This window comes from Stegostoma tigrinum, chromosome 2 (assembly GCF_030684315.1).
Source record: "Stegostoma tigrinum isolate sSteTig4 chromosome 2, sSteTig4.hap1, whole genome shotgun sequence".
Lineage (NCBI taxonomy): Eukaryota > Metazoa > Chordata > Chondrichthyes > Orectolobiformes > Stegostomatidae > Stegostoma > Stegostoma tigrinum.
The window spans coordinates 151,439,586-151,466,339 of NC_081355.1; the positions used below are offsets into that span (position 1 = coordinate 151,439,586).

The 26,754-nt window shown below is 45.7% G+C and overlaps 1 protein-coding gene across 1 annotated transcript in view; it reads right to left on the reverse strand.

The window, feature by feature from the left end:
• LOC125462931 (vasoactive intestinal polypeptide receptor-like) overlaps nt 1-26,754 on the reverse strand; it is an 89,553-nt gene that overhangs the window by 19,720 nt on the left and 43,079 nt on the right. Inside the window, exons 7-9 of the mRNA XM_059640244.1 lie at nt 9,169-9,322; nt 5,279-5,339; nt 1,675-1,741 (exon numbers count right to left, since the gene is read on the reverse strand). Of these exons, the coding sequence (XP_059496227.1) occupies nt 1,675-1,741; nt 5,279-5,339; nt 9,169-9,322 (282 nt within the window). The remainder of the gene's footprint in view (nt 1-1,674; nt 1,742-5,278; nt 5,340-9,168; nt 9,323-26,754) is intronic.

Below are 26,754 nucleotides of genomic sequence, written 5' to 3' on the forward strand. Positions count from 1 at the left end.
GTCGTCATTGGACAAGCATATGGACGTACATGGAATAGTGTAGGTTAGATGGGCTTGAGATCGGTATGACAGGTCGGCACAACATCGAGGGCCGAAGGGCCTGTACTGTGCCGTAATGTTCTATGTTCTGTGTTCTAATGTTCTCACTTAAATTAGAGCCATCTGCATTGACCGCTCTTTTAACTGTCTCCTGACCAAGGTGCAGATATACTAAAGGGGGAAACTCAGTAAGGGTTCGATTGTAAAACCTATTTATCAGAGGTGTAGAGAGACCCTTCTTCTTCGGTCACGAGAGTACAAAACATCTCGTCCTTACCTCCCTTTATCCCTAATCTTGTGCAGCTCACTTGTCTATGTCACCCTATACTTAGATGCCTCAGTGATGCAAGGATGGGAGCTCGATAAAGTTTTACCAGACTGAGTCTGGGATGGCAGTGCAAACAGACAAAGAGAGACTGGATCGGTTTGGACTATATTCACTGGAATTTAAAAGGTTCGTGGGCATCTCTTAGAGACGTGTAAAATTCTATCAGGACTAGACAGGGTAAATGCAGGAAGAATGTTTCTGATGACTGGTTAGCTGGCTGCCAGGATCATAGTCTATAGAGATAATGGGAACTGCAGATGCTGGAGAATTCCAAGATAATAAAATGTGAGGCTGGATGAACACAGCAGGCCCAGCAGCATCTCAGGAGCACAAAAGCTGACGTTTCGGGCCTAGACCCTTCATCAGAGAGGAAATGTGTTCATCCAGCCTCACATTTTATTATCATAGTCTATAGATATGGGTAAGTTATTTAAGACTGAGATGAGGAGAAATTTCTTCAGCAAACAGTGAAGATCCTGCTGAATTCTCTGCCGGACGAAGCTCAAGGCCAAAACATTCAATGTTTTGGAGAAGGTGTTACATGTCGTTCTTAAGGTTGAAGTGATCAAAGGGTATGGGGAGAAAGCGGAAACAGGGGACTGGGCTGGATGATCATACTAAATGATGGCGCAGGCTCAAAGGGCTGAATGGCCTACATCCTGCTCCTTCTTTTTTCCTTTATTTATGGCATGATGGCTTTGCTGACCAGGCAGCATTTATTGCTCATCCCTAATTGACTAGAAGGCAGTTAGAAGTCAACCACGTTGTTGTGGGTCTGGAGTCACGTGTAGACCAGACGAGGTAAGGATGGCAGTTTCCTTCCCTAAAGGACATCAGTGAACCAGATGGGATTTTCCTGACAATTGATTCACAGTCATCATTAGATTCTTAATTCCAGATATTTATTGAATTCAAATTCCACCATCTGCCATGGCAGGATTTGAACCCAGGCTCTGGATTAACAGTCCAGCGATAATGCCACTAGGCCATCGCCTCCTCCTTTCTATATTTCTATGAGGGACAGCAGATGGTCAGTCGAGTTTTTTAAAACTGCAATGGATGATCATTTAAGCTGAAACCAAGTCTGCTGTCAAAGGCAGGAGATTGGGCTCTAAATTAAAAGGCTTGCAGAGTCGGTGCAGATATGAAGGGCTGAATGGCCCCCTTCTGCCTCGTAACAATTCTGTGAACTGTATGGCCCTGTACATCCCCTGCGGCTCCTGGGATGATAGCCCATCTTCTCAATGGTTTCAACCCAGGAGTTAAAATTCCCATGTTCAACAGCAAGTTCAGCACCGTGTCCTTACCGAGATAGAGACCAGAATGGGAGCCCGAATGATCCACCAGTACGGAGAGTCAATATTGAGCCAACATCTAAAGGATAAAAGAATAAACTGGCTTAGACTAAGTGGACACAGATAAATCACAGAAACCCCAGCAACCCACGTGGGTTAAGTTAAACGCATATTCTCTCCAATCATGTCAAATCTCTTTCACATAGTCTCACCTCCTCACATCTATGTTCAGACCTACTCAGTGGCCTTCTGATCTGATCACCGCTTCCTAATCTTTGGGTGCTGAGATTTAATTACAGTCCTGCTCTATTCGAGAGGCACAAACTCCTGGCTTATTCATCTCGTTGTTTCCATAAATCACAGGGCAGCACGGTGGCTCTGTGGTTAGCACTGATGTCTCTCAGCACCAGGAACCTGGGTTTGATTCCACCCTTGGGCAACTGTCTGTGTGGAGTTTGCATGTTCTCCCGTGTCTAATGGGGTTTCCTCCAGGGGCTCCGGTTTCCTCCCACAGTCCAAAGCTAAGTGGATTGGCCATGCTAAATTGCCTGTAGTGTTCAGGGATGTGGGTTAGATGGGTTATAGGGGGATGGGTCTGAGTGGGATGCTCTGAGGGTCAATGTGGACTTGTTGGGCTGAAGGACCTGTCCCCACACTGTGGGGATATGATGATGAAATAATTTCTTGGGCTGCAAATTAATTCAGGTTATGTTAAGGTCACAGAGTCAGGGTCTACCTCCCAAATGGTCTATGCTGGACATTTATATTGCCTCCTCTAACCCTAGCAGCATATCTATCTATTCCTCTCTTCCTCATGTGCTTATCTAGCTTTACATTCATGGTCCCACGAACTGCAATGGACCTGGAGTTACATGCAGGCCAAACTAGGCACGATTACACTGGTATCTACCTGACAATGTGGAAAATTTCCCAAGTGTGTCCTGTACACAAAAAGCAGGTCCAATCCAACCCGGCCAATTACCGCCCCATCAGTCTCCTCTCAATCATCAGTAAAGTGATGGAAGGTGTCAGTAACAGTGCTATCAAGCAGCACCCGCTCAGCAATAACCTGCTCAGTGATGCTCAGTTTGGTTTCTGCCAGGGCCACTCAGCTCCTGGCCTCCTTAGAGCGTTGGTTCAAACATGGACAAAAGAGCTGAATTCCAGCCGTGTGGTGAGAGTGTCAGTCCTTGACATAAAGGCCACATTGTAACAAATATGGTATCGAGGAGCCTCAGCAAAACTGGAATCAATGGGTATCAGGGACAAACTCTGTAATGTTTAAAGTCAAACCTGGCGCATAGGAAGATGGTTGTGATTGTTGGAGGTCAGTCACTTGAGCTCCGGGCCATCTCTCAGGAGTTCCTCAGGGTAATGTCCTCAGCCCAACATCTTCAATTGTTTGATGATTAATGTACAACATGAATAGTTCTGATCCCAACACCAATCTCTGAGGAACCTCACTGGTCACAAGCTGCCATCCTGAAAAAGGCCCCATTATCCCAATTCTCTGTCTTCTGCCGGTCAGCCAATCCTCTATCCATGCTACTACCTTGTCCCTAACACCCATGGGGTCTTATATTATTTAGCAGCTTCCAACGTGGCCCCCTGTTAAAGGCCTTCTGGAAATCCAAGTAGATCATGTCCACTGGCTCTCCATTGTCTAATGTGCAGGACAAAGTAACATTCATGTCACACAAGTTCAAGGCAATCTCAAACAAGAGAGAATCTAACCATTTTTGCTTTGACACTCCATGCTGTTGTGGACAATGTGGACACTGACCACATCCTGGAGGTTACCACTGACCAGGAACTGAACTGGACTAACCATATAAATACTGTGCCTACAAGAACAGGCGAGAAACTATGCACCTGTAGCAGGTAACTCACTTGCTATCTCCCTAAAACCTGTCCAACATCCAGCAGTCGTAAGTCAGGAGTGCAGTGGAATACTCCCCCCTTGCCTGGATGTGCTTCAGCAATGCTCAAGAAACTGTGCACTATCCAGGACAAAGCAGCTGCTTGATTGACACCACATCCACAAGCATTCACTCCCCCACCTACCGACGTTCAGTAGGAGCAGTGTGTACTATCTACAAGATGCATTGTAGGAATTCACCAAAAGATCCTTAGGCAGCACCTTCCAAACCCATGACCTATATGGCAACACCACCAAGTTCCCTTCCAAGCCACTCACCATCCTGACCTGGAAATATATCGCTGTTCCTTCAGTGTCGCTGGGCCAGGATCTGGAACTCACTGCCTGTAAGGCTGGTCGAGGCAGAAACCGTCATCGCACTGGAGAAGTATTTAGGTGCACACTTGTGATGATAGGCGTTTTCCTTTGATCGGCACAGACTCGATGGGCTGAAGGATCTTTGTCTTGTGCTGTAGACCCCTATGTCACTAAAATCCTGGAATTACCTCCATCAGGGTATTGTGGGTAACCTTACAACAGATGGACTGCAGCGATTCAAGAAGGCAGCTCACCACCACCTTCTTAAGGGGCAACAAGAGATGGGCAAGGAATTCCAGCCCACCCAGCAATACCTAAGCGTCAGGAGTGAATAAGAACAAACCCTAAAGGAAACAGTAAACATCTGGGGTATTCCAAAAAAATTGATGGTTCTTTCATGGCCACCATTCCTGAGAATAGCTTTCAATTAGAGACTTATTATTTGAACATAATGGTGCGATTTGAGCTCTTTAACCCAAGCCTTTACATGACTTTATAACTACACTGTATAAAAGCTGCAGTTGCAAAAGTAGGTCAGTGACTGGCAAATATGTCTTCAGAATCCCCTCATCAATTTATTCACGGTTTTTTACAGTGGTCACCTCAAATTTTAAATTCCCTCCGGAATGGGAAACATCTTTGCTCCATTGACAGGATTGAACGCTTTCAGAATGTAATAATGCTTGAAAATCCATCCGCCCTCAGCCTTCTCCTTACTATCGCTAGAAGAGTCAAACCTATTTCATCTTGTATGGTGGTTATGCAAATTCTGTTCTGGCATCAGCTTTCTGAATCTAAACTGCACCTTCCCCAGCAATTTGACAGCTTTTAGAGCATCACTGCTCCGATATTCTTACTGTGGTCTGTCTCCTTCACATTCACAGGATAACATACAGTCATGGAGATCTCCAGCTCATCATGGCTGTGCCAGGTTGAGGAGCACTCCATCTTCTCCTTTTACAGGAACACAGCGATCTGCTTCCCTCAGTGGCCTCCCACTCCTCCCCCACCACATCCTAAAGCCACCTCAGCCCCCTCCGCCCCCATCCATCGCCACCAACCCTACGGCTGCCTCAGTCAATGAAATGACTGTCCTCCCATCTATCAGTGGACGCTGTGCCCAGCGCGGTGCTGGCGAGAGCTCATAACATAACAGACGTGAGGCCCGAAACATCAGCTTTCCTGCTCCTCTGATGCTGCCTGGTCTGCTGTGTTCATCCAGCTCCACACTGTGTTATCTCAGACTCCAGCATCAGCAGTTCTTACTATCTCTGAGAGTGTTTGGAGCTGCCCTCGGGACACTCTGAACAGAACTGAAAATCCCTCCATGTTGTGAATTCTAAATCCTACCCTATACTGTAGCGAGCACTGTGAACTTACCCTTCATTGTCATAATGTACTCGAGTAATGGTCCAGGTGACAATAAACAGCATTGGAGTCCCTGGCAAAAGAATTAAAGAGAACTTTACTTCAGACACTATCCAGTATGAAGCAGTCTGTTTAAATTCCATCTCATCCAAATGCTTGAGCACCTCTTTGTCCACCACCGAAGCTTGGTGTGTACTATCTACAGGATGCAATATAAAAATTCACTATAGGGTCATACAGCATGGAATCAGATCCTTCGGCCCAACTTGTCCCGGGGGACACGGTGGCTCAGTGGTTAGCACTGCAGCCTCACAGAGCCAGGGACCCAGGTTCGATTCCAGCCTCGGGCAACTGTCTGTGTGGAGTTTGCACATTCTCCCCGTGTCTGCGTGGGTTTCCTCTGGGTGCTCCGGTTTCCTCCCACAGTCCAAGGATTAGCAGGCTAGGTGGATCGGCCATGCTAAATTGCCCGTAGTGTTCAGGGGTGTGTGGGTTATAGGGGAATGGGTCTGGATGGGATGCTCCAAGGGGTAGTGTGGACTTGTTGGGCCGAAGGGCCTGTTTCCACACTGTAGGGAATCTAATCTAAATCTAATCTTGTCCATGCCGACCAGGTTGCTTAAACCAAACTGGACCTGTTTGTTTTTGTTTGTCCCATATCCCTCTCAACCTTTCCTATCCATGTACTTGTCCAAATGGCTTTTAAATGTTGTAATTGTACCCGCATCTAACACTTCCTCTGGCAGCTAATTCCACACACACACCACCCTCTGTGCAAAAATATTGCCCCTAGGCCCCTTTTAAATCTTCCCCTCTCACCTTAAGCCTATGCCCCTCTAGTTTTGGACTCCCCTACCCTTGGGAACAGACTTTGGCTATTCACCTTATCTATGCCCCTCGTGATTTTATTAACCTTGATAAAGTCACCCTCCAGCCTCCTATGCTCCTGGAGAAAATGTCCCATCCTATCCAGCCTCTCCTTATAACCTTAACCATCCAGCCTCGGGAACATCTTTCTAAATCTTCTTTGCACTCTGTCTTGTTTAATTGTTCCTAACCAGGGTGACCAGAATTGCACGCAGTGTCTGATCTATGGCCTTATCAAAGATCCTGAGATACTTCCATCTAGAAGGACAAGGGCAGCAGACACATGGGAACACCACCTCCTGCAAGTTCCCCTCCAAGCCACCCACCAACCCGACTTGGAAAATATATCGTCGTTCCTTTGGGTCAAAATCCTGGAATTCTCTCCCTAACAGCATTGTGGGTCAACTTACAGTATAGGACTGCAGCAGTTCAAGAAGGCAGCTCACCACCACTTTCTCAAAGGTAACTAGGGACAGGGAAATAAATTGTTTCAGAGATAGCAGGGACTGCAGATGCTGGAGAATCTGAGATAACAAGGTGTGGAGCTGGATGAACACAGCAGGCCAAGCAGCATCAGAGGAGCAGGAAGGCTGACATTTCAGGACTAGACCCTTCTTCAGAAAATGTAGAAGGGTCTAGGCCCGAAACATTTCCTTTCCTGCTCCTCTGATGCTGCATGGCCTGCTGTGTTCATCCAGCTCGACACAGTGTTATCTCAGGGAAATAAATATTGACCCAACCAGAGACACCACTAACAGGATGAGGAAATTACTGACTAGGCATCCCTAATTACCCAGAGGGTAGTTGATGGTCAACCACATTGGCTGGGGATCTGGTGTCACACGCAGGCCAGACCAGGTAAGGAGCAGTTTCCTTCCCCGAAAGGGAATTAGTGAACCAGACAGGTTTTTCTGAGAATCAACAATGGATTCATGGTCATTGTTAGGTTTTTAATTCCTGATTGTTATTGAATTCAAATTCCACCTTCTGCTGTGGTGGGATTCGAACCCAGGTCCAGGAAGCTATCTGAGCCCAGCAATAATACCACTAGGCCATCGCCTCCCCAAGGCCTACTGCCACTAAGCCAATTTTGGGTCCAATTTGTCAAACGACCCTGGATCCGATGGGCTCTTATCTCCTTATGCAGACTACAGTGATCTTGTCAAAGCGCTGACTGAAGACCATGTAGGTGACATTAACTGTACTACCCTCAGTGACACACATGGCCAATCTCTCAAGAAAGTCAATCAGATTTGTTTGATGTAATCTCCCCTCTAACACAGCCGTGCTTTTGTCCTTGATTAATTCCTGCCTCTCTGAGTGGGAATTGATTCTGTCCCTCAGTACTTTTTTCCCCCAAAAATTTCCATACCGCAGGCATTAGGCTCACTGGCCAGTAGTTTCCTAGTTTATTCTCAGAACCCATCTTGAGTAAATGGTCCCTCCTTGGCCATCCTACAGTCCTTTGGTACCCTTCCCGAGGCTAGATGGGATTTGAAAATTGGTGTCAAGGCCACTTCAATCTTCATCCTGGCCTTCCACAGAAACCGTAGATACACCTCATCTGGGCCTGGGGTTTATCCACTGAGAAGCCTGCTAAAACTGTGATACCTACCCTCTCTCAATGCTAATTCAGTCCGGTACATCACCAGTCCCTCTCCCTAACTCTACAACCATACTGTATTCTCAAAAGTAAATATAGTCCTCTTTACAGTAAATATGGATGTGAAACACTTATTTAAAGCCTCAGCTATGTTAATGGCTTCACACATAGGTTGCCACTTTGGTCCCTAATTGGCCCTCTATTTCTTTTCCGGTTCCACTCTTGCTCCTGATATACCTATGAAACACCTTTTGGATTTTCCGGAATGTTACCCACCAGTGTTTCTTCATGTCACCTCCTTGCTGTCCAATTTTGTTTTTTAGGCATTTCCCCCCCATACCTTCTCTACTCATCTGAGATCTCCCTGGTTTTCAGCCCTTTGGTTTCTGTCATCCGCTTCCTTTCTCTCCCTGTATCCGATCCCGTACATCTGTTGATATCACACAATTCTTTGGACTTCTCTGGATCCCACCCTTGACCCTTATGGGAACGTGTTGACCCTGCACTCCCACTGTCACCCATCTGAACATCTCCCAGTGTACTGATATAGATTATCCTGCAACTAGCTTCTCTCAGTGCTCTTTGGCTGGCCTCTGTCTTAATAAAATCAGCCTTTCCCCAGTTAAGAACATTTATTTTCAGTCCACCTTTATTCTTGTCCATGATTACCTTAAATTCTCCTGAATTATGGTCGCTATTATCAAAATGCTCCACCCCTTCCACATCTACCACTTCGTTCTCAAATGTTAGGATCAGGACAACCTCCTATCTATTGGACAGAGAGCAGTAAAGTGGAGTTGAGGCTGAGATGAGATCAGCCAGGTGGTATTAAATGGCAGACTAGGCTTCAAGGGCTGAATGGCCTCTATCTTGTAGGGCATTCTGTGTGCTGGCTTCGAAATGTTCTCCTGCGCTCGTTTCAAGGCTTCCATAAATTTTCCACTTCCCCACATTAACTGGGATACATATCCATTCTTATTATTACTCTATTATTCTTGCACTCCTCCAAGATGCAGATGACAGTTAGCTATTAACTGTTGGTTTGGGTCTGGGGTTGCATGTCATCCTTCTATAGTATAATGGTGAAAGAGTTGCTTTCATGAAATACGCATACGTTCGTGTGCACACACAGACACACACACACACACGCACACAGACACACGCACACACATAGACACACAAATGTGCACACATACACACACACCCAAACACACATATACACACACACCCAAACACACATATACACACACACATACATACACACACACCCAAACATACATACACACAAATGTACACACAGACACATACACACACACACAAACATACACCATATACACACAAACGTGCACACATATACATACACAAAAACATATACACACAAACACAAATGATAAATGACTGCCTGTGTAACAGACTCATGTACTAGCCTTACCCCAGCCAATAAGTATGTACCACCAGAAGTACTTTCTCTCTGAGAAGAACGAAATAATCAGTAACGTGTGCAAGTAGAGACCTTCCACCAGGAGCCAGAAGAAATTTGCCATGATGCAGTAATGAAAGAACACCACTGCTGCTTTGCAACCATTCTGGGGTGAACAGAGAAACATATTACAATGGAACAATGTAACATCCATACCAATCACGTGCCAGGCAAAGACAGAGGATGCTGGAGAAATTTGGTAGGTCTATGGAGAGAGAAGCAGAGTTAAATTGCTAGGCTGATACAACACTTCTTCAGAATGAGTCATTTCAAACATGAAATGTTAACTCTCTCCACTGATGCTGCCAGACCTGCTGAGTTTCTCCAGCAATCTTTGTTCTGTTCTGCGTTTCCAGCATCCCAGCGTGTGGCTTCTATTCAAATACCAGGGACTGACAGTCTCCAACAAGGCAGAATCTAACTATTTCCCCTTCATACTCTACACCATTACCATCACTGAGTACTTCACTCCAATACCAGGCTCACTCATCTTCAACTGTTTGATCAATGACTTTCCCTCCAGTATCTAGGCTTGAACTGAGTGATCGCAAGTCACACTCTTGTCACACAATTGCCAGGGAATGACCATTTCCAACAATAGAGAATCTAACCATTTTTGTTTTGACATGCAATGCTGTTACCATCACTGAAACCCCTGCTAACAACATCCTGTGGGTCACCATTAACCAGAAACTGAACTGGACTAGCCATATAAATAATGTGACTACACGAATATGTTAGAGGCTAGAAATCCTAGTAACTCACTTCCTGACTCCCCGAAGCCTGCCCACCATCTACAAGCCACAAGTCAGGGATGGAATACTCCCCACTTGCCTGGATGGGTGCAGCCCCAACAACCCTCAAAAAGCTTGATACCATCCAGGACAAAGCAGCCGCTTGATTGGCATCACATCCACAAGCATCCACTCGCTCCACCACTGATACTCAGCAGCAGCAGTGTGTACTATCTACAACAAATTAACAAATTACCAAGGCCCCTCAGACAGCACCATCAACGCTTACGTGGGAACACCACCACCTGCACATTCCCCTTCAAGCCACTCACCATTCTGAATGTCGCTGTTCCTCAGAAGATTGGGAAAGATGAAGAAATGATACTGTTGTCTGTCCTTTGAGATCTAGTATACCTACAATGACCTCCACTCTATTACTTTCAATGCCTACCTCAATATATTCTGCCATTGCCTGTTCTATGGTCCATTGACGAAACTTTCTCCAAGGTCTCGGTGCAATATTCCCCATCTTATACTCAACCTTGCCGATGTCACCACAGATCCAGGTCATCTGTACCCGGCCTCCTCCTTTGTTCAGCAAGTTATCTACTTGAAAAAAAGGGCTGGATTCTTGTGGCAAGGGTAGGAAAGGACAGTGTGAAATGGTTATGACTCATGGTGACACACCTTCTTGAAAGGGATCAGCGCCGCTCCCGGCAAGGTTGCCATCTTTAGAGTCAGATCTGATCGAGGCGACACAAGAGTCCTGTGAATGGTCAGGGTGGTTGGCTAGAACAGCACCTTCTATTTAGTGGGGCATCAGTTCAATTGTGATAAGTGTCAGGCCCTCCACTCCTCCTCACATCTCCCATCCTCTCCTACCCTCAAACCCCACGCACCATCTGCATGTGCCAAAGCCAATCACTCTGTTTGTAGAGAATTACCACTGCGTGGAAACAGGCCATTTGACCACACCAACCCTCCCACACAGACCAATCCCACTGCTGTAGCCCTGCATTTCCTCATGGCTAACCCATCCAGCCTGCACACTACGGGCAATCCACCTAACTTGCAAGTCTTTGGACCATGGGAAGAAACCAGAGCTCCCGGCAGAAACTCACACAGACACAAGGAGAACGTGCAAACTCCACACAGATGGTTAGCTGAGGGTGGAATTGAACCTGGGTCCCTGGACTGCAAGGCAGCAGTGTTAGCCACTGAGCCACCCTAAGCCTGTGTGCTGTGACTGTATCCCAGTGTTTAGCTTTTAGCAGCCATGTAATAGCAATGGGAATGCTTCAAGATGCATTTTAAAGGTACAAACAACCAAACAATGTATAACAGTAGGCCACACGGCCCTTCAAACTTGCTCCTCCATCAAATAAGATTGGGATTTTCACCTCAACTCTATACTTCTGCACATCACCGATAATCTTTTGTCCCCTTGGTAATCAAGAATCTACCTCTGCCTTAAAAACATTTAGAAACATTTATCCAGGATTTTGCCAGGAATGGAGGGTTTGAAGAATAAAGAACAAAGAAGAAAGAAACCTACAGCACCAGAACAGGCCCTTCGGCCCTCCAAGCCTGTGCCAAACAAGATCCTCCGTCTAACCTGTCATCTATTTTCTAATGGTCTGTGTCCATTTGCTCCCTGCCCATCCATGTACCTGTCCAAATATATCTTAAAAGACGCTAACGTGTCTGCGTCTACCACCTCCGTTGGCAATACGTTCCAGGCACCCACCACCCTCTGTGTAAAGAACTTTCCACGCATATCTCCCTTAAACTTTCCTTCTCTCACTTTGAACTCATGACCCCCAGCAATTGAGTCCCCCACTCTGCGAAAAAGCTTCTTGCTATCCACCCTGTCTATACCCCTCATTATTTTGTAGACCTCAATCAGGTCCCCCCTCAATCTCCGTCTTTCTAATGAAAATAATCCTAATCTATTCAGCCTCTCTTCATAGCTAGCACCCTCCATACCAGGCAACATCCTGGTGAACCTCCTCTGCACCCTCTCCAAAGCATCCACATCCTTTTGGTAATGTGGCGACTAGAACTGTACACAGTACTCCAAATGTGGCTGAACCAATGTCCTATACAACTACAACATGACCTGCCAACTCTTGTACTCAATACCCCGCCCAATGAAGGAAAGCATGCCATATGCCTTCTTGACCACCCTATTGACCTGCGTTGTCACCTTCAGGGAACAATGGACCTGAACACCCAGATCTCTCTGTTCATCAATTTTCCCTAGGACTTTTCCATTTACTGTATAGTTCGCCCTTGAATTTGATCTTCCAAAATGCACCACCTCGCATTTGCCCAGATTGAATTCCATCTGCCATTTATCTGCCCAACTCTCCAGTCTATCTATATTCTGCTGTAATCTCTGACAGTCCCCTTCACTATCAGCTACTCCACTAATCTTAGTGTCATCAGCAAACTTGCTGATCAGACCACCTACATCTTCCTCCAGATCATTTACATATAACACAAACAACAGTGGTCCCAGCACAGATCCCTGTGGAACACCATTGGTCACAGGTATCCAATTTGAGAAATTCCCTTCTACTACTACCCTCTGTCTCCTGTCTCCTAGCCAGTTTTTTTATCCATCTAGCTAGCACACCCTGGACCCCATGTGACTTCACTTTCTCCATCAGCCTGCCATGGGGAACCTTATCAAACGCCTTACTGAAGTCCATGTATATGACATCTACAGCCTTTGCCTCATCAATCAACTTTGTCACGTCCTCAAAGAATTCTATTAAGTTGGTAAGATATGACCTGCCCTGCACAAAACCATGTTGCCTATCACTGATAAGCCCATTTTCTTCCAAATGGGAATAGATCCTATCCCTCAGTATCTTCTCCAGTAGCTTCCCTACCACTGACGTCAGGCTCACCGGTCGATAATTACCTGGATTATCCTTGCTGCCCTTCTTAAACAAGGGGACAACATTTGCAATTCTCCAGTCCTCCGGGACCTCACCCGTGTCTAAGGACACTGCAAAGATATCTGTTAAGGCCCCGGCTATTTCCTCTCTCACTTCCCTCAGCAACCTGGGATAGATCCCATCCTAACCTGGGGACCTGTCCACCTTAATGTCTTTTAGGATACCTGACACTTCCTCCTTCCTTATGTCAACTTGACACAGAGTAAGCAAACATCTATCCCTAACCTCAACATCCGTCATGTCCCTCTCCTTGGTGAATACCGATGCAAAGTACTCGTTAAGAATGTCACCCATTTTCTCTGAATCGGCGCATAACTTTCCTTCTTTGTCCTTAAGTGGGCCAATCCTTTCTCTAGTTACCCTCTTGCTCTTTATATATGAATAAAAGGCTTTGGGACTTTCCTTAACCATGTTTGCCAGCAATATCTCATGTCCTCTCTTAGCCCTCTTAATCTCTCGTTTCAGATTCGCTCTACCTTCCCGATATTCTTGCAAAGCTTCGTCCGTCTTCAGTTGCCTAGACCTCATGTATGCTTCCTTTTTCCTCTTAGCTAGTCTCACAATTTCACCTGTCATCCGTGGCTCCCTAATCTTGCCATTTCTATCCCTCATTTTCACAGGAACATGTCTCTCCTGCATGCTAATCAACCTCTCCTTAAAAGCCTCCCACATATCAAATGTGGATTTACCTTCAAACAGTTTCTCCCAATCTACATTCCTCAGATCCTGCCGAATCTTGGTACAGTCGGCCTTCCCCCAGTTTAGTAGTCTTCCTTTAGGACCACTCCTATCCTTGTCCATGAGTATTGTAAAACTTACGGAATTGTGGTCGCCATTTCCAAAGTAGTCCCCTACTGTAATATCAACGTCCTGGCCGGGTTCATTCCCCAGCACCAGGTCCAGTATGGCCCCTTCCCGAGTTGGACTACATACATCCTGCTCTAGAGTTTGAGTTACAAAAATAGGCTTGATTGGCTGGGAACATTTTCACGAAGCACGGGACGCTGAGGGGTGGCCTTATAGGGGTTTATAAAATCATGAGGGGCACGGATAAAGTGAATAGCAAGGATCTTGTCCCCAGGGTGGGCAAGTTCAAAACTAGGCGATGTATTTTTAAGGAGAGAGGAGAAATCTTAAAGAGGACACGAAGAGCAATGTTTACAGTTACGTTTAAAAGACATTTGGATATGAACATGAGTAGGGGAGGTAATGGCCTAGTGGTATTATCGCTGGGCTGTTAACTCAGAGACCCAGATAATGTTCGAGGGACCCAGGTTCATATCCCATCATGGCAGATGGTGGAGTTTGTATTAATAAATATCTGGAATTCAGGATCTAATGATGACCATGAATCCACTGCCAACTGTTGAGGAAAAACCCATCTGGTTCACTGATTCCTCTTAGGGAAGGAAACTGCCATCCTTACCTGGTCTGGCCTACATGTGACTCCAGACCCACTGCAATTGTTGATTCTTAACAACACTCTGGGCAATTAGGGATGGGCAATAAATGCTGTTCGGCCAGTGATGCACTCATTCTGTAAATGAACAAAGGAAAAAAAAACGGTTGCAGGGGTAGGGGCCAATTGCAGGCAAGTGGGAACTAGTTTAGAGATAATGGGAACTGCAGATGCTGGAGAATCTGAGATAACAAAGTGTGGAGCTGGATGAACACAGCAGGCCAAGCAGCGTCTCAGGAGCACAAAAGCTGACGTTTTGAGCCTAGACGCTTAGAACATAGAACATAGAACATAGAACAATACAGCGCAGAACAGGCCCTTCGGCCCTCGATGTTGCGCCAACCTGTGAACTAATCTAAGCCCCGCCCCCTACACTATCCCATCATCATCCATATGCTTACCCAAGGACTGTTTAAATGCCCCTAATGTGGCTGAGTTCACTACATTGGCAGCCAGGGCGTTCCATGCCCTTACTACTGTCTGAGTAAAGAGCCTGCCTCTGACATCTGCCTTAAATCTATCACCCCTCAATTTGTAGCTACGCCCCCTTGTACAAGCTGAAGTCATCATCCTCGGAAAAAGACTCTGACTGTCCACCCTGTCTAATGCTCTGATCATCTTGTATGTCCCTATTAAATCCCCTCTTAGCCTCCTTCTCTCCAATGAGAACAGACCCAAGTTCCTCAGCCTTTCTTCACAGGGCCTGCGCTCCAGACCAGGCAACATCCTGGTAAATCTCCTCTGCACCTTTTCCAATGCTTCCACATCCTTCCTGTAATGGGGCGACCAGAACTGCACACAATATTCCAAGTGAGGCCGCACTAGCGTTTTGTTTGGGAACATGGTGGGTGTGGACTGGTAAGACTGAAGGGTCTGTTTCCATGCTGTTTGCCTTCTATGATTCCTAATGAGGAAAGGAATTGCAAAGACCCACTACCCTCCAAGAGAAAAATATTTCCCCATCTCTATCTAAAATTGGCCATCTCTTATTTTTAAACAATGACCCCCAGTTCTAGGTTCTCCCATAACAGTACCATCCATTCCACATGCTCAAGTCCTCTCAGCATCTTATACAGTTTCAATTAAGTCACCTCTGATTCTTCTAAACTCCAAAAGATGCAGGCTTTTTCATCCTTTCCTCAGAAAGCAAACACCATTTCCAGGTATTAGTTTGGTTAACCTTTTCTGAACTGCTTCCAACACATCAACATTGTTCTGTAAGTGCAATGACTAGTGCTGTACACAGTACTCCAAATGTAGTCTCAACAATGCACTGTATGGCTGAAGCATAGCCTCCCTGCTACTGCATTCAACCTCCCTCACAGTAAAACGCAGCATTCTATGAGTTAACACCTTTAACAATCTAAAAGAATTAACATTGAAAAACACAAGCATTCATATTAAAAAAAACCTGTACCATTGTAATTCCTTTCAAGTAGTCATTTGTAAGAGCAAATGTACATTTTGAAACAACAAAAGCAGATAATCCTTTAATACCCTATTAAAATCATCAAACTGTGAACACAATCCCTTGCTGAAATAAGTGGCTTTCAAGTTTTTGAAACTCAGCCAAACATTCATAATGAAAAATTAAAAAAACTCCAGACAACAAGGCCTATTCAAATATGTGAAACAGATGACAGCAGGAACTGCTGATGCTGGAGAATCTGAAATAACAAGGATATTCTGAAGAAGGGTCTAGACCCAAAATGTCAGCCTTCCTGCTCCTCTGATGCTGCTTGGCCTGCTGTGTTCATCCAGGTCTACACCTTGTTATGTGAAACAGATGTTACTGTTTTGTATGCATAAAAACATCATCTAAAATACTGCTACATCTAAATTCATAATCTAAATCATCTAAATACTGCTCCGACACTCCATGTTGCATTTACTTATCTGCTTAAGTCTCTGGAGAATGACTTTAACTAAGAGCGAGAGCGCTTTCAACTAAACTGTAGCAGAGTAACAAGAAGAAAGACATTTAGAAACAAAATGTTTTATTACATTCTGGTTACTAGTGCTGTTTGTTTGAGATTGAAGTCCCTCATTAGCACGGACAGACTCTAGGGATCCTATGTTCTATTGCTGCTCCTATATTCTGTACAATGGTATCGTGGCTCATTGGGGTCATGCACTGGAAATCAAACTCCACTATGCCTAGATTTGTCATAAAAGTTGAATATTTTACAACATTCCCCAAATTATGTCCCTGATACTCCAAAGTCAACAGAAACAGGATAGGTGCCTGTCCTTAAGAACTATCTGTTTATCAGAAATAAACAGATTTTGACCACAGGTAAACAACTGTGAACTGTCAATGTATAATGCCACATGTGGACACTTCTTATAAATGTCCCCTCTACATATACATACAAAACAATAATGATATTAAGGTGGGGGTAGGGTGGGGTGGTGGGCGAGTGGGGAGGAACTGGGAAAGCTGATCAATGGCCCCAGTCCACAGGAATGGCTGAGATGATCCTTTTCCTTACAAAGATTTGCTCTTCTTCAAATCTCCATTCTCCATACGTATTTTTTTCATTTCTTTCGAGAAGGCGTAGAGTGATTGGTACATTAAGTGCAAAGTCTCTTAGTCACTACTAAAATGCCACAGCTTACAACATCTGGTGAGGGGAAACAAAGGGGCTTTTCTTTGGGCTTTAGGTATTTTATTGGATTGAGACACCATCTCCTGTTTCAGAGGTCTGAAAGCTTCTGCTACAGTCGTTCACATCCACAAGCTGTTCGGCTGCCCTGGAGCTATTCACAGTATTGATGTCAGGCTGAGCATCAGAGGCTGAGGGGTGACCTTACAGAGGTTTATAAAATCTTGAGGGGCATGGATATGGTCAACAGTCAAGGTCTTTTCCCCAGGATAGGGAATCCAAAACTAGGGGACATAGGTTTAATGTGAGAGAGGAAAGATTTAAAAGGGATCTCAGGTGCAGCTTTTCTATGCAGAGAGTGGTGTGTGTATGGAATGAGCTGCAAGGGGAAGTGGTGGAGGCTGGCACAATTACAGCATTTAAAAGGCATGTGGACGGGTACATGGACAGGAAGGGTTTAGAGGGAAAAGAGCCGAATGGGACTAGTTTTATTTAGGATATCTGATCAGCATGGAGGAGTTGGACTGAAGGGTCTATTTCTGGGGTCTACAGTTCTATGACTCCAAGATGGCCTTTGTCATCCATAAATGGTCACATCTCCACAAACCAATCAGCTCCTTTTGCTGGGCGAACCTCAACTCTTTCACAACTTCTGGCGTCAGCTGTGCTGTGTGCCCGACTACTTGAACAAAACAGCAGTGTAAAGCCAACCTATAATGAGCTTATAATGAGTTTCATTAACTTGCTTTCAAAGGAGTGCAGCAATCCCTTCCACAATCCTTTTTTAAAAAAAAGTCAGTCTTCTTTTCCCATTTCAGTCCACAATCAAAACTACAGGAAAATAGACAGTCTTTACAATGGTAGCGAAGTTTGTGGGTGACTTAATAGAGGCATTTAAAAGCATCAAAGATCTGTCGATAAAAACTGGCAGAGAGGAATCAGCAATTGTTTTGGCACACAGTTTTGGACTGTTGGCAAATAAATAAGGGGAGATGAGTGTTCGATTTAAGTGCAAGGAAATATTATGATCTGGAATGTGTTGCATGAGAGTGCTGTCAACAAGAATCAGCAGTCAGCCTGAAAGGGATTTGTATTATATACAAGAAAAGGGGGAAAAAATGTCAGGGTTGGAAGACAAGAGCTGGGGTGTGAGACTAATTGGATAACCTTGTCAGATTGCCAGCAAAGCAGTACTTGGCTGAATGGTCTTTGTGAAAAGTATTATCTCAATTCCCCAATTAGATATGTGCTTGACAGCGGCTCCTTGAATTGTGATGTTAAAAAAAACAGCAAGGGTGAAAGTTGGACAGAGAATAGAGTGCGTAGTTGGAGGGGGAGACAATTTTGTCTTGCGCTGTCAACTAATCCACATTGCGAAGAAAAATAACTAAGCCTTACTTATTCAATTTCTTCAACTGGGATATCACACACAGAATTTCTAACGGTTTCAGCGAGAATAAAGAGATACAGTCTTGTGCAGTTTTGACAGATTGACCAGAAAGCTGCGGTTGAGACCAATTATTAACGGCTTTCTATATCCTCCGCCAAGGAGCAAACCCTCTTATCAAGTTTGCTCATTGTTTAATTCTCAGCTTTACGCTGCCAGAAGGAAGATAATGAGACTGTGGCTCCAATGATATTTACAGGTCAAAGTGACTGCCTGGTGAAAGAAAAGATTTGAGCCATTCAGCTAACAGGCTTTGGTAGTGTGGAGTTAGTTCCGAAAACAGATTGTCATAAGGTGGAGGGCTTAAAACAAATCGGATTCTAAAAATAAAAAATCCAAAGATAGCAAGAAATGATGGGAGACAGGAAGGTGTTCCACCCTCACAACTACACAGATGATGTAGCACAGAAGGGGGCCATTTGGCCCATCTCGTCCAAGCCGATTCAAAGACATCTAGCTGCCCTTTCTAATTCCATCTTCCTGCAGGTAGTCCATAGCCCTGCAGCTTAAGGTGCAGATTTACAAGTAAATTTGTACAAGAGTTTAGAGTCTCTGCCTCCACCACCAACTCAGACTGCGAATTTCAGACACCGACCGCCGTCTGCATTAAAGATATTCCTCACGTTCCGTCTAATCCTTCTGCCTATAACCCTGAATCCATGACCTGTGATTCTTGGAACTTTCTGCTAAGGGCAACGGATTCCTCCTATCGACTCTATCTCTACCCCTCATGATTTTGTTTAGGTTCATCATGCTGCCCCCTCAGCCTTCCCTGTTCCAAGGAAAACAATCCCAACCTCTCCCTTCACTTTATGTGGTGGCTAATAAAACATTGGGCTGAAGCACAATTTTAAGGACCACAATTGACTCTGAATTGGTGGTCAGGCTGTTGGTTTCTTTACTCACCCACTGAAAACATTCCCAGTTGGGGAGCACACAGTATACAGCCAATCAAGTGGTGGAGCAATTTTGGGCTGAATGGCCTTCTTCTGTTCCGCTGTCTAATGGTCTTATGGGTGACCTGTTTCTCTTTTGAATTCCACCTATTCTCCAATAACCTTTAACTCCCCTGTCTAACAAGAATCTATCTACCTAACTGTTAAAAATAGACACAGAGCCCTTCCCCCACCATCTACCGTCTTCTGAGACATGTCCTGCTGAGAGAAAAATAATTATCTTCAACTCAATTACATCAAGGTTTTGAAGGAGGTGGAACCAAGGTGGGTAGATAGAGTTAAGGTCATGATCAACCAAGGAATTGACTTGAGGGGCTGAATGGCCTTCTCTAGTTTCCACATCCCTTTCTTAGTTACATTTTAGTAATTTGTATAACGGTGCTGGTTGTGGGGGAGTTGCTTTATTTGTTCCATGCTGTTCCAACAGAAGAACCTCTCAAAAAGAAATCCTGTAGAGGGTTTCTAAAGATCGCTGATTGAATGGTGTGAATTTCCAACAAGTGCTTGGACACGGTAGCTCAGTGGCTAGCACCGGTGCCTCACAGTGCCAGGGGCCCAGGTTCGATTCCACCCTCGGGTGACTGTCTGTGGGGAGTTTTCACATTCTCCTTGTGTCTGCATGGGTTTGTTCCGGTTTCCTCCCACAGTACAACGGTGTGCAGGTTAGGTGGATTGGCCATGGGAATTAGAGGGATGGAACAGGCCTTGGTGGGAAGCTCTTTGGAGGGTCAGTGCAGATTGAATGGCCTGCTTCCACTGTGTAGGGATTCTATGACAATGGAATACTGCCATCAGTTCTGGCCACCAAAATGGAACAGTTTGAGAAATAACCAGCCTCACACACTCAAGAGGAACTGAATCAGTTTCACACTATTGGGGAGAGACAATATCAAAATGTTGGATTGATTACTACCAGCTGGGGGAGGGAGAGGAACTTTGAAGAGTAATTCATTCTTATAAATCCATCTCAGGGGTTTGCTGGACTGCCAGGTGCTTATCCATTCACCCTCTGCCCTGTATGATTCTAATGTGCAGGGAGAACACCTCCTGAATTTGCTACTCACATAGATCTCTTCCTTAATAACACACTGCAGTGGCCCTAGCCACATGCTTGAGTTCTGAAACACTCAGCCGACGGCCCCTCCTGCATGTGTGTTTGTCAAGGATTCATGACTTCCCAAAGGATGGCAATTCCACTTTGCTGAGCTGTCCTGCCATACCTTAACTTTACAAGCTCATCCAACTGCTTTGTCCCTGAAGTCAGTACAAAAGTGTGGCTGAGGGACGGCAGAGAGACACCAAGATGCTCTTGCCTTTGGGGCAGGTCTGGTAGGCCTGTCTGCCTTTTCCTATGTTGTAGGCTCAAGCAACGTTTGTGTGCGAGCGTGTATGAGAGAGAGGGTGTGTGTGTGTGTGTGTGTGTGTGTGTGTGTGTGTGTGTGTGTGTGTGTGTCAGAGAAAGAGAGAGACTGTGTGTGTGTGCATGTATGTGAGAGAGAGTGTGTGCGTGTGTGTGAGAGAGAGAGGGTATGTGTGTGTGTGTCAGAGAGAGAGAGAGACAGTATATGTGTATGCATGTATGTGAGAGAGAGGGTGCGTGTGTGTGTGTCTGTGTGTGAGAGAGAGTGTGTGTGTCAGATAGAGAGAGGCTGTGTGTGTGTGCATGTATGTGACAGAGAGAGGGTATGTGTGTGCGTGTGTGCGTGTGAGAGAGAGAGAGACAGAGAGAGAGGGGGTGTGTGTGTGTATATGCAAATGGAGAAAGAAAGGGGGTGTGCGTGTTTGTGAGTGTGTGTGTGTGAGAGAGACAGAGAGGGCATGTGTGAATTGCAGAAAATTCGGAGGCATGGGATTGAGGGCGATTAAGCAGTATGGATCAAAAATTGGCTAGTTGGAAGACAGAGGGTGGTGGTTGATGGGAAATGTTCATTCTGGAATTCAGTTACTAGTGGTGTACCGCAAGGGTCTGTTTTGGGGCCACTGCTGTTTGTCATTTTTATAATGACCTGGATGAGGGCATAGAAGGATGGGTTAGTAAATTTGCGGATGACACTAAAGTCGGTGGAGTTGTGGATAGTGTGGAAGGATGTTGCAGGTGACAGAGGGACATAGATAAGCTGCAGAGCTGGGCTGAGAGGTGGCAAATGGAGTTTAATGCAGACAAGTGTGAGGTGATTCACTTTGGAAGGAGTAACAGGAATGCAGAGTACTGGGCTAATGGTAAGATTCTTGGTAGTGTGGATGAGCAGAGAGATCTCGGTGCCCATATACAGAGATACCTAAAAGTTGCCACCCAGGTAGATAGGGTTGTTAAGAAGGCGTACGGTGTGTTAGGTTTTATTGGTAGAGGGATTGAGTTTTGGAGCCATGAGGTTATGCTGCAGCTCTACAAAACTCTGGTGCGGCCGCACTTGGAGTATTGTATACAGTTCTGGTCGCCGCACTATAGGAAGGATGTGGAAGCATTGGAAAGGGTGCAGAGGAGATTTACCAGGATGTTGCCTGGTATGGAGGGAAGGTCTTACGAGGAAAGGCTGAGGGGCTTGAGGCTGTTTTCATTAGAGAGAAGAAGGTTCAGAGGTGACTTAATTGAGACATACGAGATAATCAGAGGTTGGACAGTGAGACCCTTTTTCCTCGGATGGTGACGGCGAGCACGAGGGGACATAGCTTTAAATTGAGGGGTAATAGATATAGGACAGATGTCAGAGGTAGGTTCTTTACTCCAGTAGTAAGGGCGTGGAATGCCCTGCCTGCAACAGTAGTAGACTCACCAACTTTAAGGGCATTTAAATGGTCTTTGGATAAACATATGGATGATAATGGAATGTGTAGGTTAGATGGGCTTCAGGTCAGTATGACAAGTCGGCGCAACATCGAGTGCTGAAGGACCTGTACTGTGCTGTAATGTTCTATGTTTTGTGTGTGTGTGTGTGTGTGTGTGTGTGTGTGTGTGTGTGTGTGTGTGTGTGTGAGAGAAAGGGTGTGTGTGAGCATGTGCGAGTGTGTGTAAGTGTGTGCGAGTATGTGTGTGGGTGTATGTGTGTGTAACAGTGAGAGGGTGTGTGTGTGTGTATGTGAGTGTGTGCGAGTATGTGTGTGTGTATGAGTGTGTACGAGTGTGTGAGTGTATGTGTGTGCTTGTGTTCGTATGAGAGAGAGAGAGGGTGTGTGTGTGCGAGTGTGTGTGTGTGTGTGTGAGCGTGTGTATGTGAGTGTGTGCGAGTGTGTGTGCCCCCATGCATGCAGAAGACTAATGAAGCAGTTCCCTAGCATTTTGTCTCAGGCTGAGTCAGAAGTCTGGTTCTCCAGAAGTAAGCGAATTCTACCTATTATGATTTGAGGAGGCAATGACCTGGTGGTGTTATTGCTGGACTGTTAGTCCAGAGACCCAGGAAATCCAGGTTCAAATCTGACATGGTGGAGTTTGCATTCAATAAAAATCTGGAATTAAGAATCTAATGATGACCATGAAGCCATTGTTGATTGTTGGGAAAAAGCCATCTGGGTCATAATGTCCTTCAGGGAAGGAAAATGCAGTTCCCTGGTCTAACCTATACGTGACTCCAGACCCACTGTGATGTCGCTGACTCTTAACTGCCCTCTGGGCAATAAGGGATGGGCAATAAATATTTGTCCTGCCAGCCACACCTCGATCCTGTGAATGAATAATAGAAAAAAAACCTGGGATCACTGGATTTCCATTCTGGGATCAAGCCCTCTGATGCACGGTCTTCAGTTCTGCCACATCAGCTATGACCCTATTGAATGGTCGAGCGGGCTCGGGGGGCCGAACAGCCTACTGCTGTTCCTATTTCTTATGGTTTGAAGAGGAAATGCTGCCTGGGATTGAAGGTACTGAGCCCACAACTGCCTAACTTCACCTGTCGCGGGCCTCGACAGGGTTAAGAAAATTAACAGATACAAGCTTTGTCCTTAGCCACAGAGAAGAAAAAAAACAAGGATAACATTTCAGACTTGGAATTTTCTACTTTCGCCAAGATGTCACTTCACAGCAAATTTACACTGGATCCAGTTACCGACATATGAGAGAAATTAAACATTCCGGGCACAGACTGTCAAGATATTCCAATCATTGCAATGGAATCATTTCACCTTCCCTTTCCTCATTCCCTGAGGTCCTGATCCTGTCCTCAGTTCCCCCTCCTCAAACACGCCCTACAGTTCCTGTCGCCTGTACCCCCATATGGCCATCAGAAAACACCCATGGGAATTCAAAGCTGAGCTCCATCAGTGCTTGTGTGTATGCTACTCCCAAGAAGGACTCACAGCACCGAAGGCCACTCACCCCATCCTGTCTCTACAAGCTGCAAAACAGCTCTTCAGTCCAATGTCACTGTCTAGCTCTTGGTCTGTAACCTTGCGAATGAAGAACTGCAAAGTGCATATCCAAGTTGTGTTTTCTTAACATGTTTAAGAGTTTCCTACTCTACCACCCTATAAATCAGCGAGTTCCAGATCCCCACTACCTCTCTGTGTGAAAACAAATCATCTACCCTTCCCCTCTAATCCATGCACTGATCATTTTAAATCGATGCCCCCACTGTCCTAAGAACAACTGGTCCTCCTCATTTATTCTAATCAAGGGCTCTCATTATTTTATACGCTTCAATTCAATCTCCTCTCATCCAAAGAAAACATTTTTTTATTGGAAATGGTCATTGCGTGGCAGTAGTGCGGTGTGAATGTTACTTGCCACTTATCAGCCCAAACCCTGCCTCTCAGAATGTTTCCCAATGATTTGCCCACTTTCATGAGCTCGGTTCAAGCCTCTAATAATTTGGGATACCCCTCATGTTCCTTCTGAATCATGTCAGCAATCTTAGCATTGCTCCAGCACATACTATTAGCCAGACACAGTGGGATCACAGTGGTTCAGATGCTCTGCTATTTCCTAGCAGCCTGAGTTACATTTCACCTGGGCCCGATACAAAAGGATGCCAGGCCTCTTATTTTTCCTACTTTCACAATATCCATCCCATCCAATATTTTAGGCTCTCCCTGCTTACCTACAATGACTGCCTTCTCCTCCGCTTCAAAGCAGACATAAAACTTTATTAAGAGAGCATTCATGTCAACCTTCCCCTGCAACCGCAGGAAATGCTACACTTGTCCCCACACCTCCTCCCTCACCCCTATCCCAGGCCCCAAGATGACATTCCACATTAAGCAGAGGTTCACCTGCACATCTGCCAATGTGGTATACTGCATCCACTGTACCCGGTGCGGCTTCCTCTACATTGGGGAAACCAAGCGGAGGCTTGGAGACTGCTTTGCAGAACACCTCCGCTCAGTTCGCAACAAACAACTGCACCTCCCAGTCGCAAATCATTTCCACTCCCCCTCCCATTCTCTAGATGAGATGTCCATCATGGGCCTCCTGCACTGCCACAATGATGCCACCCGAAGGTTGCAGGAACAGCAACTCATATTCCGCCTGGGAACCCTGCAGCCATATGGTATCAATGTGGACTTCACCAGTTTCAAAATCTCCCCTTCCCCTACTGCATCCCTAAACCAGCCCAGTGCATCCCCTCCCCCCACCGCACCACACAACCAGCCCAGCTCTTCCCCCCCACCCACTGCATCCCAAAACCAGTCCAACCTGTCTCTGCCTCCCTAACCGGTTCTTCCTCTCACCCATCCCTTCCTCCTACCCCAAGCCGCACCCCCATCTACCTACTAACCTCATCCCACCTCCTTGACCTGTCCGTCTTCCCTGGACTGACCTATCCCCTCCCTACCTCCCCACCTATACTCTCTCCACCTATCTTCTTTACTCTCCATCTTCGGTCCGCCTCCCCCTCTCTCCCTATTTATTCCAGTTCCCTCCCCCCATCCCCCTCTCTGATGAAGGGTCTAGGCCCGAAACGTCAGCTTTTGTGCTCCTGAGATGCTGCTTGGCCTGCTGTGTTCATCCAGCCTCACATTTTATTATCTTGGAATTCTCCAGCATCTGCAGTTCCCATTATCTCATGTCATGCACCTTAGTTTTGTTCTGTAATTTCCATCCTCCTTTCTTTCCTTTGCAATCCTTTTGCCCCCTTCTGCGTCTATAAAAAAGGCCTTTAGGTTTATCCTTGGTTTAATTGGCCAATGCTTCATCATGCCCTCTTTTTATTTTCTTGGCTCTCCATCTAATTTCAAAACTGCCTTTCTACCCTTTTAAAACAAAACTAAAATCAGGTTAAATAGCCCCTCCAAGGGCATTGTAACAAAAAACACTATCAAATGGCTAATAGAAACGTATAAAAATGCGAAGTGAAACTTACTAAATCAGAATAACATTGCTCAGGGTGATGATGCCCCCCCGCCCAGCCCACTGTGGTGCCCAGTGGCCTCTGAAGGCCTCCATTGTGTTGGTGGGGCACCTCATGCTCGCTCTCAATGAACATTTGTGCGTGGACATAATTGCAAAAGGTGGGCAGTCTCCTGCCTTTCCTTTCCTCCTTCGAGCTTTCTGTAGCACTGAGCTCTTGGCATAAGCTATGTCCTACATGGGATGAGAGGGACTGAGCAAGGTTCACAAGTTCCAACAATTCATTGTCTTTGTGGGAACATAAGTGCCGTGGACCTCCTTTAAACCTTATGGTCTCAATCTCCCAGAACTTCTACCAATTCACAAAGCTGCTTACCACCTTCAGAGATTGTAGGAACTGCAGATGCTGGAGAATCTGAGATAACAAGGCGTAGAGCTGGATGAACACAGCAGGCCAAGCAACATCAGAGGAGCAGGAAGGCTGACATTTCGGGTCGAGCTGGGTTTTATCCGACTGAATGCTGGGAAATTCTCCAGGCATCTGGATCCTCATCCTTTCTGCATGCCACTAACCTACCTGATTGTCTATCTCACTCTCTTATTGTTGCTTCTCTGAATGTTTCACTACTGTTCCTCAGAATTGTTGCAGCACAGAAGGTGGCTATTCAACCTTCAGCACCTGCACTACTTTCACTAGAGCCAATCTCCTGCCTTTTCCCCATACCCCGGCTCAGCATTCCTATCCAAATAATTATCTAATATCCCTCTTGCATGCTTCAGTTGAACCTGCCTCCACCACATTTCCAGACAGTGCATTCCAGACCCCAACTACTCACTGAGCGAATGATGTTTTCCTAACAATTACCTGTGCATCAGTGCACATTACTACAAATCCATGCCCTCTCGCTCTTGCTTCTTTTACAGATGGGAGAAGCTTCTCCCTATCTATTCTGTCCAACCCACTCATGATTTTGCAAAGCTCTACCAAATCTCCTCTTGGTCTTCTTCTCTGCAAGGAAACAGTCCCAACGTCTCCAATCTATCATCAGAACTGAATTTTCTCATCCCTGGGAGATAGCAAGAACTGCAG